We start from the raw sequence: 21185 nt of genomic DNA, 5'->3' as shown, positions 1-21185 counted from the left end.
GCACTGCAGGGAAATCCCAGTTAAGAGGCATCAACAAGAACGCCATTTCACTATAACTGCCCTAACACTGTCAAACAATGCCATCTTACCCACACTTAAGCAGAGATTTACAAATGTCTCACTGAATTGCCATCGTGAAATGTTAATAGAAGGAAACAAAGACTGACTGCCTTAGTACAACCTCTGGTATGCTACTGAAATCTCCAAACAAAAAAACCCCAGGTGCTTCAAGAAAGGGATGCGGAAAAATAGATGAGACAAAGGAATTCAATACCCCAAAAAATGGATTTCTTGTGTGAACTTCTGCTAGACTAATTTCTAAGAATGACAGAAGCAGCTTAAATTAAAGCAAAATCATGCAGTTATTGGGTGTGAAGAGATGACAATTTTTCTAGTCTAGAAGAAAATGATACAGTGATCCGATAACAGTTACTCAAACTATTCAACCCTTCACCAAATTACAGTAATGCAGAAATACAATTACTCTCTATAGTGACCTCTCAAAGAAAAGTAGAATTAAGATTAGAACTAAGAAGTTAGAAATGCAACTTTCCAAAACGCATTCTGTATAATCTGTAATATATTTTAATACTCAAGCATTAAAAGAAATAATTCTTTTTTTGTGCCAGGTATATAAGAAAAAATCAGCATAAAAGAACCAGCAGAACATATTCTAAATCTTTCCAACCAAATAAAGAAATCACTTACATTAGTTTAGATAAGGAGCAAAGAGTGATCTCAAGATCACTTTCATTCCCCAAGTGACCTGGCTATATACCCATTAAGGCTATAATCTTAGTCTTACCTATGACTTGCTTGGCTTAAGTGTATCATATCAATTCACATTACTAATTTCTGCCATTGCCCATAAAACTCAAAGCCTCATACTAATTCTGCAAAATATATAGGTTGGAACTGAATTAAACACAGTACACAGTGAGTTGTGTAAAACTGTCATAAAGTGCTATGAAGCATCAAGCATGGAAGTATTTAAAAACACAGAGCACCTATCTTTATTCTTTTGGCCCAAGAGACAAGGTAAGAAAAACATGGGTTTTCTTCTGCATGACCAGAATTTGTTGGCTTTCAAAATGCTTTGAGTCAAAGTAAAGCTATATTGCATTTGAACAGGCCTCACAGAAAATGCATTTTTCAGATATTCTTCCCCAACTTTTAAAGAAGGGCAGAGTTAGCTAAAATGCTGCTGTACCAGTAACCTACAGAAAGCAGAAGACTTGCTTGGAAAGCTAGTCCCAAGACCAGTGGGGAATAAAAAGCAAGATGAAGCTTAAGTTACAGGTAGCAGATAACAGTGCTAAGCAAGCACTGACAGTGTACTTTCAGGAGAATAGTCCCCCAATATGTTCATAAACAAATTCTGCACCTTATTAATGTTCAGTTTTACATAGACATGGTTAAATATAGCTGTGACAAAATGCAGAAATGCTGTGGATGCTAATATAAACCTTCCTTCATACTCCACCTTCCTAAAGAGGAATACATTAGCTGTTCAATACTGAGCAGCTCAATGATCAACTTTCTTTGAAAACTTGTTCTCCCTCCTTAATATTTTTCTTTTAAACCCAACTGACCTTCTCCAACTCTTCTGTACCAGAAACACAGAAGTTTTTCAGAAGTTCCAAGTAAGACATGGAAAATGTATTACCTTAAGTATATATGCCTTGAGTACTAAAATTTGTCAAAACATTCATACACTGTTTTGATAGAGAAGCAAGAACTCTGCTAACATGCCTTTACATTAACAGTACATGGTATAAGAATAGTTAACCCACAGCATAAAACAATACCTTTTTTGTCATAAAGGTTTCATCTATAGATAAGCCTTCCTTTATGGTTGTTCAGTGATTAAATTTATCCCTTCAGACATACTTTTAAGACAAACTTTCTGGTACCACAATCCATTGTAAAACACGTCAGTTGAGCTCTTACAAGGATACTGTATATATGAACCACTCTTAACATGCCAGCAAATTCTAGCTGAAGAGTTTTAAACCAATATTAAGATCCAATTAATAAAAAAAAAGTGACAGATTTCCTCATGAAATGTAAGAAAGGTAAAGAAGCCAAACTTACACTTTTTTTCCTGCTCCTTAACAAGTCTACCTTATTTGCACAGGTTCCATAAGATGTTTTTAAAACAGTGTTATCAACATTTCAGTGCTGTTTCTAGTAAAAATAGCTTTTGAGAGTAAGCAAGACAGTTATACACACAATAAATCATGTATTACTAAATAAGTATCTCAGCTTTTATCTTCTGTCAAGCTCCTTGAAAACAACAGTATGTTTGAGGATTATGAAAAATACTTTATATATGCCTTTTACAAGGAAGACCTAAGTAGTAGTATTATAGGTCAATTTTCAGATGTGATTAGCTACACTGTGACCTTTGTCCTCCTTTAGAAAAGTATATGGCATTGATCACATTTAATATTACATGAGCATATACAGCAGCTTTTAACCAGGCTCAAGATGTATTATATAAGCAAATTCCTCATTTGAATATTTATGAAATTATAAGCAGTTTGAATAATAAGTCAGAGTAACATAGGACACAATATAACATAATTGGGGTGGGTGGGTGGTTGTTTTGTGTGGGGTTTTTTGTGGTTTTTTTTTTTTAAACAGGGCACAAAAAAACCAACAGTGTCTTAACTGATCAGACAATAAAACTCTTGTGAAAAGTCATCTGGAGATCTGTTCTCTCTGAAAATTAAATATTCGGCCTACCTTGAACTGTAAGTTCTGCTTGAGCTTCAATAGTCTCATTTCCATTATCTGCTGTGCAGGTATATGTCCCAACATCCTCTTCCGTAACATCACTGATCTCCAGACTGCCTCCCGCAAGCAGAAGAAATCTTTCGTAGCTGTGCAAAACAAGACATACGGGTGATTTGATGGACAAATTGACTTAAAGTGTTACCAGAGAAGCACACACAATTCCTCTGCCTGAAATGTCTGCATAAACTGAAGAAGTGTTTATATATAATATTCCTGGGTGCCATTTACAAGGAGCCACATTAGAGAGGAATTTTTAACTAGATGGTCAAATCCCATACTTTGGCTTCACATTTAAAATTAAGTTCAACTACATCAATTCCACAAGAGTAGCTCATCTTTTTGCACTTTAAGCTTCAGTTCTTCTTAATTAAATGTGATTCAAGGTATTTAGACAACAGGAACTAAAACTTAAGAAAAATAAAATAACACCACCACATCATAAAAAAAAAAAACCAACACCATTTTGCAGATACAGCTGGAATGACTTATTGCTTGAAAAGTTAAGTGAACTATAACATGCCAGACTTACGCCTGTACAACATAAGTAACATTAATGTATATTGTATAGTGCATAGTAATTGATTTTTTTGTAGAAAGATAGCCATTTCAATAAGATGCGAGATTTCAGAATAAGATAGAGCTTAAAAAATTTTTCAAAAGACAAATTCAATAATTTGGCTAAGTTTCTCTATAGAATTTTCTCCCTCTGACTTGTAAAGGGTGGGGGGAGGGTTCATAATTCAGCCTTTATAAACTATCTGCTTTTTATGCTAAATGTAGCAGCTAAATGTAGCATTTTATGCTACAAGTAGTACCCTCAACACCCTTCTCCCATTGCAACCATCATTCCCCTTCCTATGATACAAACTCATACAAGAGTTTTCCAAGATTCTTCATCGCTCCAAGCATCCACAATAAAATGCCAGCAACGTTACCAAAAACCCCAAGCCGAGACAACAAATCATGACTGGATGCCAATCCAGAACCATTCTTATTTGCAGCTGAGAAAAACGAAAGAGTCTACCAGATGGCTTCCTCTCTGGCATTATCAAGCAATGCCCTAGTGGACAGGAATAGATTGAATTCTTTCAAAATATTAACTGAATAGCACGTTAGAACAATAAACTTTTTTGGTCTCTGTGGAGTGGCCAATGTACCAAAATCAACTTAATTGCTTTCTCCATTTGAAATTTTACTAGAATTATGTTAGTAAAACCAATGCTCCTACCTGCTTCGAAAGGTAAATTGTTAGGACACAAAGACTTTTGACTCACCTAGCTGCCACATTAATATTGATTTATGATGCTACTGTAATTGTTGATCAAATTTCTGATTCAGTACATTAAAAAGCAGAGCAAACAAAGTCATTATTGGAATTAAGTGAAAGCAAGCAGTCTTAAACGCATCCAGGGAGATGTCCTATCCAGCTATACCATGAGGAAAGGCATCCTATTTCCATGATCTAGTAACAACACAACTACAAAAAGTTTGTTTTGTAAGAAGTGTAGAGAATTTGAGTGAAGATATAACTAAGTTTGAAAAAAATGTATCAGGAGCTTTAGAAAGAGGAATGCCTGAAGAAATAGTAGAGGATTACATGGACACCACTGCAAACAGGTTCTAGCTAAGAGGAAAACAGTGAGAAGTTGGTCATTAAACTCTGTTTTGGAACTGCTTGACAGTGGTTTGAGGACAGAAAGTAAGAAGATAAGATATATCTTGGAGTATTTTGATATGTATTTTATTGTCATAGCAGCCAAAAAAAGACAGAAGCCTCCTATCATGGATCAGATGAAAAATTAATACATAGAAAAAAATAGGAGCTTTAGTGGTAATCAAAGATAGTGAAGGATGATCCGTCTCCTATCCCAAGCAAGAAAAATCTGTACAAAGGAGATGTGAACAGGAGCTGCCAAAACTGTATTGCCTTCCCCCCCCTCCGCTTCTCCCACTTACTCCTATTCTATTGTGGTGGGTTGACCCTGGCTGAATGCCAGGTGCCCACCAAAGCTGTTCTATCACTCCCCTTTCCTCAGCTGGACAGGGGAGAGAAAATATAACAAAGGGCTTGTGGGTCGAGATAAGGACAGGAGAGATCACTCACCAATTACCTTCACAGGCAAAACAGACTCAACTTGGGGAAAATTAACTCAATTTATGACCAATCAACCAGAGTAGGGTAATGAGAAATAAAACCAAATCTTAAAACACCTTCCCTCCACCCCTCCCTTCTTCCTGGGAACAACTTCACTCCCAGATTCTCTACCTACCCCCCACAGTGGCGCAGGGGGATGGGGAATGGGGTTTACAGTCAGTTCATCACACGTTATTTCTGCTGCTTCATCCTCCTCGGGGGCAGGACTCATCACACTCTTCCCCTGCTCCAGCATGGGGTCCCTCCCATGGGAGACAGTCCTCCACAAACTTCTCCAATGTGGGTCCTTCCCACGGGCCGCAGTTCTTAATGAACTGCTCCAGCATGGGTCCCTTCCACGGTGTGCAGTCCTTCAGGCACACACTGCTCCAGCATGGGTCCCCCATGGGGTCACAAGTCCTGCCAGAAAACCTGCTCCGTGGGCTCCTCTCTCCACAGGGCCACAGGTCCTGCCAGGAGCCTGCTCCAGCGCAGACTTCCCACGGGGTCACAGCCTCCTTTGGGCACCCATCTGCTCCGACGTGGAGTCCTCCCCGGGCTGCAGGTGGAGATCTGCTCCACTGTGGACCTCCCTGGGCTGCAGGGGGACAGCCTGCCTCACCATGGTCTTCATCACCACGGACTGCAGGGGAATCTCTGCTCTGGCACCTGGAGCACCTCCTTCTCCTCCTTCTTCACTGACTGGGGTCTGCAGGGTTTCTCTTACATGTTCTCACTCCTCTCTCCGGCTGCCGTTTCTCTGTGTCCCACAACTTTTTTTCCTTCTTAAATATGTTACCACAGAGGCGCTACCACTATCGCTGATGGGCTCGGCCTTGGCCAGCGGCGGGTCCATCTCAGAGCCGGCTGGCGTTGGCTCTGTCGGACACCGGGGAAGCTTCCAGCAGCTTCTTACAGAAGCCACCCCTGTAACCCCCCCGCCCCCGCTACCAAAACGTTGCCACACAAACCCAACACATCTAGTCACCTGTATTCTACCCAGGTAAATTCATTACATTTAAACCACACAAGTTTGTTGAAGTTAGCCCATCTAAGAAAGCTCTACGACCATCTAAAGAGACCTATGAAAACGATGCTGTGCCCGATTCTTGAAACTCTTTGTCTGCATCTGGACAGCAACAGTCCACAAACACAGAAGAGCTTTTCAAACATTCTCAAGGTGAACAGAAACAATGTCACTGAAGCTTATTTGTGAGAATGGCACATTAGACATGTTAAGTCTGCACTAAAACCACGCCTAAAGAAAAATAAATGAGTGAGACAAGTCTGGACCTTGACACATTCACATATACAGTTTTGTATTTCCTTTTATCATGTAAAATAGCTTCTTTGATTATTTGTTCTAGCACTCGCGGCGACTTAAATTAATCCAAGTAGCATATAATCTGCTGAGGGTAAGATGAATGCAGAAATAAATGGAGCCAATTGGTAAATGTGCTAGATCTATCAATGACAGCATACAAAACAAGAAGGAAGGCTGTGGAGAAAGAAGTGACTGTATGTGAGAGCTGAGACTAAAACAATTGCAAAGGAATGATAAAAGGCTATAGAGACTGTTAGTGTAATTTTGATGACAAATAGTGCCTTCTTTTGGATATCTACCAATTTCCATAGTTATCCATCTAAAAGCAACACGTCCCTTATGATGTTCATTTTCCCATAACCAGCTGCTGAAAAAGCAAAGTAATGTGCATTGTGAGGCAGTAGACTATCATGGTTACTAACCAGCAATTAAGATGTTACTAAAACTATTAAACCTTACTAGACGCTGTCACATTAAGCAACAAAAATTTGTTGCATAAGATCTCACAAACTGCTTGCAACGTGACAGCATTTACATGAATTGTCCTTTTTATCAAGAAACAAGGTTATATAGTTTTCAGCCATCTAAATTGTGTGCTATGCTTTTATTCTATTTGATCATTTTACTCAAGAAAATCTAGAGTTGAGTCCAGAGTTTACCCATATGTGATCCAATACAAGTTCACTGCTGTTAAAAACATGGAAGAAAACAATTAATCTGTCAGACTCCTTGGTGATTCCTTCTGTATGCATTGGCTGTAGAAGAATTCTGGGCTTAAAGCAAAACTGCTTTTGTAATAAAGTAAAAACATCTTAATTTTGTAAGAACAATGAAGCATTTCCACAAAAGAGTGAAGCAATCAGATTTCAGACACTGGAGACAAAGAATCAGCTTAATATAAAAGTGATAACATAATTTAAAGTGTCATTAAAAACAACAAAGATTGATCATTCAAATGTCAGGGAACAGGAAAATCAAATTCAAGCCTTTTATATGCATTCCATACAGCCCTCAGTTACACACTCACAATATACAATTACTTGAGCTACTCTGGATACCTAACTCACACGCTTTTTTGTGTTTCATTATCACAAAATACAGTAAGCCTTTATTAATTTACTGTATTCAAACAGCCAGTTATACCCTGAGGTTTTGGCTTTTTTTTCCCCCCTCTTTTAAATTAGTATTCCCAAAACATCTTATAATCTATTTGCAGTCTTGGTAAAGTAGAGCAGATAAAATTAGACAGTAAATTAGATTATTTTGTGGAATGTACTACCAGAAAAATCTCCATAATTACTCTGCTATGTTTAACCTTTACTAAGTTGGGCAAGTGTAATTCACTTAATACAAATCAGAGTACCTTGCAAACAGTAGTATGTAATAATTAAAAATATCACACATTCGTGTTAAGTATTAAGGAAAAAACCCTGCATTAAGAATATGTATGTGATCATATTTGAACGCATACAGCAACAGCATAAAATTAATGCCACACATGCAACCTCAGCTTTGCAATCTCCTCACTTTAGAAAATTATTAACCGTACAACCATGTTACAGTTTTCTGTAGGCATCTTTCAAGGACATAAAATTTTGCTAAATTCAACAGCCCCAAAACGCTGAAGATTTAGTTGTGCTTCAATAGCCTTATTAAAATATAATGTTATTGTTCAGGGTCCTTTCAACTGTTTATTTTCAGATTAGCCATCTCATTTACTGTAGCTTTTTGAAGAATTTGTGGCACGTGCATTTGTGATTTCTTCCATGTAAGTGTCCAAATATCAATCAAGATACACAATATATGCTGTTTGAGCACATACTGATCCACACACTGGAAAGGTTTCAAAGCAGAACATAATCTTCCAAACATTTGAAACTCTGTGCCTGCCTCCCAAGCTCTGAATATCCATCTTGGCAGCCACTTCACCTGAAATCTCACTTTTCAACTTCAGAATCATCAAAAGCACAAAATTACTCCTGCATTTGCTAAAAACCAGTCCCTCACACAGTAGGATCCTTAGCCAGACAAGACATTTTAAAAAAAAAAAAAGTATGAAAGGCTCAAAGTTGGCAAAATCTTAAAAACTATTCAACCTGTATATAACATTTTCATTAGTCTTTTATGTCAGGTAATATTGACAATACAGTAGATTCTACTTTAGAAAGTCTTCTGTAAAGGACATAAGATTTATTCAAATAACTACACTTCAGTGGCTTTCCCCAGTTCCTTCCATTTCTCTCAGTATTTTCTACATTCCTGGCAGAAATATTACTCATTCTGAGTTTATGGAGGAAATCCAGCTGAAAAAGTAGAATGCATATTCGCACTGCTGAACCACAGGTATGACAGGGTGGGTGTGCATTCGTAGTGCCTATCCTAAAGAACTACGAGCAGTATACCCTGTATCACAAGATTATGCACACATGAATACATACGAGCTTCAAGGCTTGCTTTGTATTTTGAAGCTCTAGTTTGGAGCTACAAGCACCATAAACCTAGAACAGGGTTCTAGCCTTTTCTTTTCTTTTCAAACAATGCAGTTTTGAGAAAATTATTACATATTATCAAGATTACTAGCTTGACTAGTAAGCCAATTCAACAAAAAACTTTCATCACAAGTCAAATGTTTTTCCCAGTGACAGGTTATCAGGTCCGATTTTCACCTTTGTGATTGTTTTTATCTCTGAAATTGTAAATACAGTAAGAATGGCCTGAAAGGAGCACACCAAAGCCAGACAGCAATGCCTAGAGAAGGGCATGTGGATGTTGAAAGCATAGAGAGACCCTTCCTCCAAACAGTCTCTTACTCTTCAGCTTCTGAGGACTAAGACTTACCCAAGTCCTGGGTATTTCATAGTCTTTAATGGACTTCTTTACGAGGAACCAAAAAGTCAGCAGTCTAACTATCGTTTATATTTCTTTAAAATCCTTAGCAAGTTCTGAAAGGTCTCCTTGAAGTTCTAACAGTTTTACTACAATGGCAACTTTTACCATTGCATTAACTTAAGCAGCTTCTCACTCAACACTCAAAGCTTCCTTCTCTTTCACTCAAATTGGTTTGGAAAATATTTTATCACAGCAAACTAATTTCACAACGTATCGCATTACAGGCTGCTTGTTTGAACAAGTGCCAAGACTGCCATCATTAAAGTTTACTCATATTTATCCATTAACATAAATCTTATTGCAGTCTTCGACAAATATTCCATCGAAATTAAACACCTTCCATTTTTTCAGGTCTTATAACAAATATTTAATTCCAAAACCCCACCACTCCCAATCGTTAAAAATAATCTGTTTTTCCTATAAATACTGGCTCCTACACATATTCTCCTTTGTAATACAGCTTCAAAGGAAAACATTTAATTTTTTTATATTAGATGAATTGCCATGGTTAAAAAGACAGAAGTAAAAATAAGGTTGTGTGCCTAAACCATTTAACAAGGGGTAAAAAAATGGGGAAATACCTGACCATGCTATCCAAATTTTGTTTCCTAACCCCATACATGAACACACAGAGACATGTATCAATACATAGGTATATACATGTGTGTATACCTACATACATGTATCTTAATGTCTGCAGTGTGTGTGTATAAACAAAAACCATGATTTAAGAGCTTTTCCCAGGCAGAAGGTACAGTAAAACCTGTCCTGATGAGAAGGATCAGTTCTTTCTTGGGATAAAGAAAAGCCATGCTAATAAAAGTCTTACTTTTATATCAAAAGGGGATTTTAATACAAATTAAATGTGATTTAATTTGTAATTAAATTAAAAGACCATGCATAACAAGCTAAGGTACCTATTTTGCAACAGTCTAACTGCAGGCTTTACTCCAACAAAGAATCTTAATTTTTAGTTCTAGAGATTTTCCAGTTATTCTATTCAAAAGAATAATATGACAGCTGTTGAGGTAAATGGAGTTTAAGAACTTTTTATCGTCTGCTGTTTGAATCTCTTCTCTGTTAAGTCATAGTCATGAGTAGCAGACTTAAGAGTTTTGGCACTTTGATCACTTTAATGAACAATGAAGGAAGCTTACTCCTACAGAGTGGAAAGAAAAAAAAAACCCACACAAATTTTTTCATTTACCTACCTTAAAAGTAAACTCTATAATGAGCACACATTTCACTGTAAGAAAAAAAAAAAACCCCTAAGTGTTGTAACAAAAAAAAAAAAATTAAAAATATTTAAAAATCAATTTCATCAGCAAGGTAACTTTACTCACTCATCTTCAGCCAGACCAGAAAGGTTCTGTAAGTAATAGTAAGTCAAAAGAAAATATTCATTGTTCAAAACCCTTATTCACTCCTTTTTGGTTCTATCTTAGAGCAGAAGAAAATATTTATTTCAAATAGAAGAGGAATATTTCTTTGTCTTTTCAACTTTATCCTCCTTTGTGAAAACATAGCCAGAGGACATGACAACAAGCAGATTCGAAGAACATACAGGCACCTGCAGCTTTTAGTTTCACGAGAGGCTTTCCTTGGGCTTCGCAGAGAATGCACATAGCTCATTTGTTGCAGGAGTAGAGAAGTGTTCAGTAAAATGATGTTTGGGAAAACTGACAGCCTTGTGGCTCCTGCTTCTGCCTTACTACACAGTGTCCATGTGACGATGGAAAGATGCTCAAGAAAAAATGGCTTCAAGCAAAGAGCTGGTGACAGCACAGAGGAAGCACTCTTCTGACTCCCCATACCAGCAATCTGACACACAGTTCACAGAAGGATTTGTACTTACTGCTTAAGTCAACCGGAATCTGTTCTTCTAACAAAGGAACGTAATGCTAAAAACTAATGCTAAACATTCTGAAAAAACAGGTGATAAGCAGTTCAAATTGTTATGCCTCAGCTCTCCAATAAAATTTCTCACTCTGAATTTTGGAAAGAAAAAAAAAAATATTTGTGAAGCCCTCAGAACTTATCGTGACAACCTGCATAGAAAAGCTCATAAGGGAATTAACAGCATTGGATTGAGAGCAGGATTTGAAAGTTTGGGCTCTATGTCAAAAAAATGAGAAGAAAATAAAAAGGAGAGCTCTTTAGTAAGTAAGCTTTAACCTCCTTGTGCACTGAATGTGACATAACCTAGAGAAGGATGGGGCAGCGGGGCAGCAAAAATTTATAAAGACATGACATGACATTATTTTACATACAAGAAAAACAAAGTAAGATCTTATCAGGCACATTTATTCTGACATTTCACCACATTTGATTGTGCAACTCTAATGAGTCTGTACCATCCTTCGTACGTGAATGATTCCTTATATTTACCAAAAAAATGAATTTAAATCATGTGTCATCAGACTGACATCAACAAAATTTCTCAGTGGTATTAGAATGTTATATGTTAGTCATTACCCACAGAAGATTGCATTTTCCAGATAAAGACAGTTCAAATTACAAGCCCTGGGATTTTTTTTAATTTAAGAGTTGACAAAAAAAGAGATATACTACTATCACTGGTACTGTAGAGAGACTGCCATATTCCTTCAGCCGCTTTCTGTGTCAGCCATGCCACAATATAACTTTACCTCTCGTTGTTTCATGATTATCTTGTTTCTACATTAATCTCACCACCGACTTTGAGGGACATTAAGAAGACATTCAAGTATCTGTAATTTCCTTGTTCTAATAAGTACGTTCATTAGATGAACAAAAATTTTCTTCATAAGATTTTTCTGCGTTCTTACACGTATTTTCTACATTATTTCGAATGAATACACCAGCAATGACAATGTATAATAGTTTTCACTTAATGCATTCCTGAAAGCCCACCTTTTTTTTTTTCCAATCATGCCTAACATTTTAATATTCTGTTTTAATGAGAAATTATGAAATCCTGCTTTAAACACTTATTCTTAAATTTTTATGGAACTTTTAGATGCATACTGGACATTTTCATTGCAGAAAGAGTAATGTGAGTGCAGGGCTTCATATGCGTAATATGCCAATGTGAAGACATCTTAGCTTTTCTGCAGTGTCCTTATTCCCTCAATTGCTTCTTTTACTCCAGTGGCAATCTAAAAGTAATGTATTCTTAATAACCTTCCTGCTTCAAATAAGATTTTATGGTTTCAGATGTCCGAAATAAAAAAATACTATGAGATTGTTCCACAAGTCTCATGAACTACCTTACCTGTCATAACATTCAGTCTAGAAGACCTTCAGCATTTGAAAACTAGCTTCTGTTCCCCTGATTTAAAATTAAGTAGAAAGCAAGTTGTGTGCTAATCTAAAATCGTAACTCTGGCTGGATTCCTACCGTTATATAAAAATACATACGTTAGCCATTACTCACCCTTCTGTGGTAAGCTCTTCTTCATTTCTTGTCCACCTGACATATGGAGTTGGAAATCCTACAGCAACGCATGGAAAAACTGCACTTTGCCCACTAACTTTAGTAAGTGAAGAGGGCTGCCTCACAAACATCAAGTTCTGTGGCACATCGGGATCTGCAAATATTTTGTAAATTACAAAGTTGTTACCACATGCAAAATCAGAAGGTGATCATATTTTAAAAAAAAAAACCACACCACAAATGAAACATCTAATTTCTCTTCTGCATCTTCACAGCATTCAATCAGTATCTTACCTACATAAACAGTTTCCTGTAAGAGACTCTCTCAGCTTCCCATGTGAACAACTCTTTACCATTTCCTCTAGACATGCAAACTGATTGGCCACCATTGGGATTCTGACTCTTCAAACTCCCTGGGAAACAATTTCAGCTAAAAGCTACAGCCCTGAAACTGGAACTTCCACCAGCTAGTAGAGATTTAGTAAAGACAGGTAAAGGTTTGACTTTGTCTAGCCAACCTTGGGCAATCTCCTGACTTCCTCAGGTAGCTGCTTGAGAAAGTGCTTTTATGCACTGGAAAATGAAACTACTGCAGTAGAGAGTCAACCCTAAGGGAAATAAAATAACTAGGCAACTTGTGCGCTGAAGTAACACAACCTTTATCCTAAAAAAAAAAAAAAAAAAATCCACCATGGTTTTCCATCCTTATGGAAACAGTGAATCCTCTGAAGTAGTTTTGATTTTGCTTTGAATTGGGCTGGAGATGATTTTTCTCCCCCACCCCCTTAAAAACAAGCACAAGCAAAGTGCATATTTACACACTCTTTTACTACAGGAAAAGGCCATTTTGACTGAGAGAATTGAAAACATACCCACCAATAAAGGCTGTCCAGCAATCTACACTGTAAATATTCAGAACAAAAGGCTATTTTTCTACTTTCCTAAAAATATTTGTGACTCTTCAAAATGTAACCTTAGGAAAAAGGTTCTAAAATCAATTTTAACTAGAACTGTGAGCAACTCATGAAGGGGCCTCAGTAACACCTGGACAAAAGATGCAGTTTGTACTCTTTTTCTCTGCAGTAACTTCAGCATGTGCCTTGCACCATAATTAGAGGAAATGAGTTCCTACATACCAGCTACAGCATTTCTGCTGTGTTAGTTATCATAACTCTTTCTGCCAACTGCTCAAAAACCCCAGTCTTTATGCTGCATTAAGTGCTGTATTCTCAATACTCAGATGTGCGCTGACAAGTTTGATGACAAGCAAGCTCCAGAATCAGACAAGCTATTTTTGGTCCCCTCAGTGGGGGCAAACTATCCTGTACCTACACTACTTTTGCTCACTGAAGCCCATTCTGTGCCTATCACGCACAGTATTTGGCCCCTGTCTCACCTGGGACCTACGCGATACTTGCAGGAATTTCTGAAAGTTGTTGGGTTTGGTGTTCTTCAGCTCAAAGTGCTAAAAACAATAACCGAGTGTTTACAGCACTAAGCCAAGGGCATGCACATGCTCCAAGGTATAACACGATGAGGTTGCCAGGGTATTCAAGAGAAGCAGGCCGGATGGAAATCATGTTTCAGAATTGTCCTAGGCAGAAGGAGCCAAACTTCAAGCAATCCTGGATCACACCATCTGTCTCAGGCCCACACACAAACTATCATAGCAGCTCTGCCCATGTTCCCTCTTAGAGGGAACTAGTCTGCTTGCGCCAGAAATAAGACCATGTGTGAACAGGCGGGTAACACAGTGAGAGTGACCTGGAGCGGCATATGGAGCAAGCCAAGTTGCAAAAAATGGATATAACACATTGCCAGCAAGCAATCATTACACTAGGGAGAGGAGCCGGTATGATTCACTGGAGACAGAACTCATTAATGCTCCAAGCTCACAAAAACGAATTCAGTTCTCACATTAGCAGAAACTGGATTGAAAAATTAAGTGATTTTTTTTTCTCTGCATTCCTATCTATGAAAGCACCTGCTACCAAGTAGCAGAGCTCAGAAACGTATCCTCCTGCTTGCTCAGCGGCAGATGAAAGGCAGACTGAACGCTCTAAGGAAGCTCACTATCAGAAAAAGTAGAGAACACTGTGTGTGGATGCAAATCTGTGTGATGCAAGTGTGTTTTGGGTGTATTTCAAGGATTCAGAAGCAGAGCGGTGGGGTTGCTGTCAGGCGCACATCAGATAACGATTTAAAAATGGAATAAAACAAGTGAAGAACAGATTAATTCAAATCCTTCTTTCAAATACATCTCAGACCAAACAATCAATTATGGGGCCACTCAAGATTGAGCACACTTCCTGTGCAACAGTTTAATCCTACTTTAAAAAAAACAAAACAAAACAAAATAATGCCTGCTGGGAGGGATTTTCACAAAACTTCACTATCAACACGTTCAGACTCATGACTGAGCAATGAAACAGCATTTTTTGTATTCCCTAATAGAGTTATATTTAGTCACCTTCAGCAAAACATTACAAAAGCAAGTAAACTATATCTGGAATCAAAAGAATTCAAAAGATCAACAAAATATAGAGGTTTAATCAGGAAAGCTTCAATCGACAAAAATCACAAAAGTCTTAAGCATTCATTTGAGGGGCTGTAGAAACATGAAGGCAAACCAAACTAAAATAATTCAATTAAGCATCTTTTCCAAAAGTGCTATTCTTCAAAAACTATATCCTTAGTTGAAGAAAAGGTAAGGCTTTCTTTTCAGAAAGGCTAAAGAACTTAATGAAACAAAATCCTACTTCAAACATGATTAATTTCCAAAGCCTATCAAATAACCTCAACTTTAAAAGAGAACTGCAACTGTAAAATTGGGGTATTTTAAAGTATATTTTAGCATTTTAAGTAGAAAAGTGACAGAGCCATGAAAAACAGAAATATTCATTGAAAGGGACCTCTGAAGATGCCACCACCTGCTTGACGTCCTACCGGTTGCCAACGCTAGGTCAGGCCAACCATGACATTGCTCAGCCTAGCCCCGAAAGCCTCCAAAGATCAAAATTCAGCAACCCCCTCTGGCAGATCTCCAAGAAGTAAAACTTGAATCAGAATTCCAACATGAAGACTAATTTGTAAGAGACAGCATAAAATTCTGGAAAGAATTATGAAAACCCATACAAAGCACAGCTCGTATTTTCCTAGTTTGGGAAAGTGAGATTCACATTCCTGTCTTATTATTGATCAGTTTTCAAAACTTCATGTTAGAACATCTGGTGACACACAGCTCTGTGCAATAGTGTCATGTGAAACAGAACACACTAAAGGTAGAAACAGTTTACATGAGGACTGGACTTTTAATTGTCCCAATATTTAGGCATTTCCGATTCTTTGAACATTGGACCCTTTGGGGAACTCTCCAGACCCCAAAAGGGGAGATGACTTTATTTTGAAAGGTTTAGCTATGCCTGTTGTTCTGAAATGTTTAGATTTTTCTTGCTAAGAACAAAAGTGCCTCAGCTTAAGCATCCTAAGAGCAAGGGACTAAGCACCAATTTCTTTTGGAAACTTCAACAGTATTTTAAACATGGGATTCAAGCTTGAGAAACTTAGAAGTCGCCAAACTTTTATACTCAAAGAAACAGTCAGCTCCCTCTTTGTAACATGTCACAATGGAAGTGTATTACTAGTGACTTTTTAGAAGAAGTCCTTCCCAAAAAGCCCTTAAAAGCTAAACCATTAAATACAGCAAAAAAGTATGCGTGTGTCTCCGGCCTATCTCCAACCATTGCAAAGGGCTTCAACACCAATAACTGATTTTGCTTTTCTGTTTCCCAACTGCAAGATATAGGTTAGTCTTCCCAAGGGCCAAAATCCTTTAGCTTAAGTGCCTGCACTCATTTAAGCTACGTAGAAAAAAACCCAAAACCAAAACAAACCCAACCACCAGCTTCCACAACACACATTACGCTTAGTCCAACTTAAAATACACAAAAATGCAACACAGCAGATTCTCATGTGTTCCCCTTTGTAAGTATTCTTGTTAGTTTTTTCCTCCTATTGCTTGACTAATGTTTTAATTACTAATTTTTTTTAAAGAAAAACAGATCAATACCTGGAAGAATTTTGAGCTCCGCTTCATCACTGTATTTGGGGGTCCCACCACTTTCAATGATGCAGCGATAGAGTCCTCCATCCAGATCAGTAGCATTGCTAATAATTAGAGCTCCACTTGGTAATTTAAATACACGATCATCCAGAAAGACCGGCTGGCGATCCTGCTCCCACCTCACAAACGGTGCAAGGTCAACATTGACTTCACAGTTAAGGATTGCACTGTTTCCTTTATAGACAGATGATGATTCTGGCTGACTAGTGAACCTGGGAAGGCCTGCAAATAAGAAATAGAAAAGTTTAAAAAGTAACAAGTTAGAGGTATTCTGAAGATGACACCAAACTTTGAAGTCCAAGTCAAGATTCATGAACATAGTTTTAAAAAAAATTAAGCTGCTCTCCAACTCTTTAAAAACCTTAACATTTGATAGCACAATGCTAAATATAGCTGGCATAAAGGCAAATAAAACCAGTAATAAAAGTACTGATTTCAAAACAAAAGTAGTTTTAGAAACAAGCAAATGTTGACAACAAAAGAGAAGTCTTTTGAGTCCTCAAAAATGGGAGGAGACATGCAAGTAACCTCTGCTCACTTCTCCAGTGTTGCTGCTATCCTTAATGAGTATATACCACAGAAGTGGCAAAAATCAGGATAGTCTCTCCGCCTGTTACATCCAACAGTTCGAACCATATTCTGTAAGAGCTACTGATTCACTTGCAGTGGAACGCAGATACCCTCTAGTACTCACAAAGAGAGGAGTTCTTGTATACCTTCCACTCTCAAATTTACAGTCTACACGACATCTTAATTTACCACCTACAGCTGCAAAAAGCCTTACATATAGCGCCATAAGGTAAAAATTGCATTTGTTCATGTTGCAAGTATTTCTCTTTCTCACATTAGTTTACCTGAGAACTGAGTTTCTCCACAGCACAACACAAAGTGACCACTGCCATGCTGACCCGGCAGCGCTGCACAACAAACGTGTCGCCTTTTGAGTAAAAATGTTCTCCAGAAATACCCGAAATCCACTGAATGGCTTCACATTTGTTTTGGGTGGCCAGGTCCTGGTGTTGGCAGTGGGGGAGCTGCCAAGGTGGCCTCTGTGAGAAGAGGTTGGGGACTCCCCATGTCAGACACGGTTGCCACTGGTTCCAGCCATTTCCACAGCGGCCCCACAGAGGCCACAGTTGAGCCAGCTAGCGAAGCTGGTGGCACCTCTGTGAAACCATATCCGAGAAAGGGGAAACCACTGCACAGCAGTGAGGAAAGCGTGAGAAACAGCCCTGCAACAGGCAGGTCAGAGCAGGAGGAGGGAGAGGAGGAAGGGCAGCTCCGGGTGCTGCCCTGGGGAGACCAGGCTGGAGCAGGAGACAGAAGAATCGGCAGAAGGCGGGAAGTTGAGCCTGAGAAATGGGAAGAGGGCAGGGAAAGTTGTCTTCGATTATGCCTCAGTTTTCTTACCACCCAATTTATTTTCATTGGCAAGAAATTAAATGTGATTTTTTCCTGTCCTGGTTTCAGCTGGGATGTAGTTAGCTGTCTTCCTAGTAGCTGGTACAGTGCTATGTTTTGAGTTCAGTATGTGAAGAATGTTGATAACACTGATGTTTTCAGTTGTTGCTCAGTAGTGTTTAGACTAGAGTCAAGGATTTTTCAGCTTCTCATGCCCAGCCAGGGCACCTGACCCAAACTGGCCAACAGTGTATTCCATACCATGTGACATCCCATCTAGTTTAGGAACTGGGAAGTGGGGGGCAGGGATTCGCCGCTCGGGGACTGGCTGGGTGTCGGTCGGCGGGTGGTGAGCAATTGCCCTGCGCATCATTTGTACATTTCAACCCTTTTATTACTACTGTTGTTATTTTATTAGTGTTATCATTATCATTATTAGTCTCTTCTTTTCTGTTCTATTAAATCGTTCTTATCTCAACCCAGGAGTTTTACTTCTTTTTCCTGATTTTCTCCCCCATCCCACTGGATGGGGGGGAGTGAGTGAGCGGCTGCGTGGTGCTTAGTTGCTGGCTGGGGTTAAACCACAACATTTCCCCAAGTCAAGGTTGTTTTGCCCGTTACAATAACTGGCGAGTGATCTCCCTGTCTTGGTCCACAAACTTTTTAATCTTCTTTTCTCCCCCTCCAGCCTGTTGAGGAGCAGAGTGAGAGAGCAGCTGGGTGGGCAGCCAGCAGCCAGCCAAAGTCAACCCACCGCAAGTATTTTGCACAACAACTTCCCGTAACAGGGAAGTATCAGCTCTTCCAACAGAAATACCCTTTCTACCATTACTGGTATAAACAAATGGTTTATCAATAAAGGCAACAGAACACAGTATGGGGGAAGAAAGAGGACAAAGCATGGGACAGGAAAAAGAAAAGCCTCCTCACTCTCCTTTTTCCATGGTGGTTAGCTATATTATCAGCTCTCCCTTTTGCAGTTTGCACAGAGACAGTTGTGCGGTCAACACTGACACACGGGGCAAGGCACAGCTTGCTTGCTGCAGTAGCAGTCTCAAAGTAAAATTTTCTCTTTTTTTTCTTTTTTTTTTTTTAATGCTCACACTTAAAACTAATATTGTCATAGAAACAGCCCATCGGTACTCTCGACATCTTACCTTTCGCTCTCAATACCGCACAGCTTCAAGTACACATTATGATCTTTTTCTTTAAAGTCAGTACACTATGTGCCTTCAATACAAAAGATGGGAAGTGGGACTCTGGGTTGCACAAATCAAACCATCCTAATACAATTATTCAAGCATGAGAATGGAGCTTGCTGGGAAGCAGTAGGCTCTGGTAACCTCTAGTTCAGTGCTACGGCACACTGCCAAGACCCCAGATCAGAAAACACACACACAAGGTCTCTTCATAGGTGATGCCTCATAGTCATGATTATACATGAATGAGGCTGGGACAGTTTAAGTCAGTTCTCACCTTTTCCACTTCTTTTAGCAAGCCTAAGGGTGAAATCCCTTTTTCATTATCTTCCATTTTCAGAAGTTTGACTTAACTGGAAAAATTTTCATTTATCTCTTGTGAAGATGATTCTTTTACATTGTTTTAGACGCTCGACTCATTTCCAGACAGTTCAACCCAATATTTTTACAAGGTCTCACATAGCACCAATTTTTCTGTATTTTTACATTTATTTCTTAAATACCTAGTTCAGTGCTTTGCAATTCTTTCTTCCTTTAAAAAGGAATAATAAACAATCACTCAGATCAGGGACTTTAACTTGATGTTGAAATATGCAAGATACCCACGGATGAAAAATACTGCATAGGTCTTCAACGTGAATGGGCGGAAAAGGGATGGACAAGTTATCTACCTCTTGTGCCTCAACTTCCTAGTGAAGTATATTACCACATGCTGCTTATCAGTTATATACTGGTGCCAAAACTCCATCTCCTGTAGTTTTCTCTGTCCATATTCACTATATTTGCCTATGAAAGAATCTATAACATGTACTTCTTAGTTAAATGGTACTTTCTATCATTTTCAGCTTGAATCCCCATTTACTTTCAAGAAAATCCCACAGGTTTTTTGTTTGTTTTTTTTTTAAACTGTCTGATCTTTGCTCTCCAATTTTTGTAGAAATCTTTGGAGAAGTAGCAAGAAGCAACACCTGATGTCACATGTTCAGGCTTTTCTCACTGGAATGAAAAACTTCTTTATTTGGACTGTAGAATTGTTCATTATTAGCATCCACTTAAGCACAAATTTTAATACATACTTTTCATAAAACTTCTGTATATTATTTCTCCCACAGAAGAATAAGTCTGAACCAGGCCAATGGCACCAACTCCAGTGCTCTGCAATCAAAGCCACCTATGTGAGAGATTAATTTGAGCAAACCCACAAAACACCATCTTCACATCTTATATTAAACATAAGACCTACAGTAAAAGACCAAAATCCACAAGTTATCATGTGCCACCACGTGAGATCAAAAAAGTTAATGCAATGAGAAGCAGGACCATACCTGCTCTCTAGTTGTGGCTAACCTCTGATGCTATAGAGAGAAAACAAACTGAACATAGAACACATATATAATTGGGGAGGGGGTACAAAACCAGAGACTTTCCCAATCTTTCAGAACAGCTGGACTGAATTCTAACACTTTACATTTTTAACATACAGATCACTTCTGTTTTGTCAAGCAATTCCTTCCATAACTTTGTACAGGTCCTTTTCCAACTGTTACATACTTTCACCCCTCTTGGAATACTATCTGGAGGCTCCTGCCACAACTTCATTCCTCTGAGAATAAAGTTTCTAGTTTCCCCTCCCAGTGTATTCGCAACTAACTTCTAGTCCTTTGATCTTGACCTTGTTTTGGTATTAATTATTTTGCATCTTTGATATTTATCTATTACTCCCTCCCTCTAAGGTATTCATAGGAATAAAAATCAGAGCTTCTTTCAACTCTCCTTCAGCTTAATGAAGCTGCAATCTTTAGTTTCTTTTCCTCATTCCCCTAACCATCCTATCCATCTTTAAAGACTCAGAATCACAGAATCATTTGGGTAGGAAGGGACCCAGTCAGAGCAGAGTCACC

The 21185-nt window shown here is 38.4% G+C and overlaps 1 protein-coding gene across 9 annotated transcripts in view; it reads right to left on the bottom strand.

The window, feature by feature from the left end:
• The window catches only part of NEO1 (neogenin 1), a 221664-nt gene that overhangs the window by 110681 nt on the left and 89798 nt on the right, over positions 1–21185 (bottom strand). For all 9 annotated transcript variants that reach the window (XM_069797777.1, XM_069797781.1, XM_069797782.1 and 6 more), the window contains exons 3-5: positions 16631–16906; positions 12562–12715; positions 2749–2885 (exon numbers count right to left, since the gene is read on the bottom strand). In XM_069797777.1, coding sequence (XP_069653878.1) covers positions 2749–2885; positions 12562–12715; positions 16631–16906 — 567 coding nt within the window. The remainder of the gene's footprint in view (positions 1–2748; positions 2886–12561; positions 12716–16630; positions 16907–21185) is intronic.

Source organism: Haliaeetus albicilla, chromosome 12 (genome assembly GCF_947461875.1).
Source record: "Haliaeetus albicilla chromosome 12, bHalAlb1.1, whole genome shotgun sequence".
Taxonomy (NCBI): Eukaryota; Metazoa; Chordata; class Aves; order Accipitriformes; family Accipitridae; genus Haliaeetus; species Haliaeetus albicilla.
Note: the sequence above shows the minus strand (reverse complement) of the source record. Positions and strands in the feature narration are given on the sequence as shown.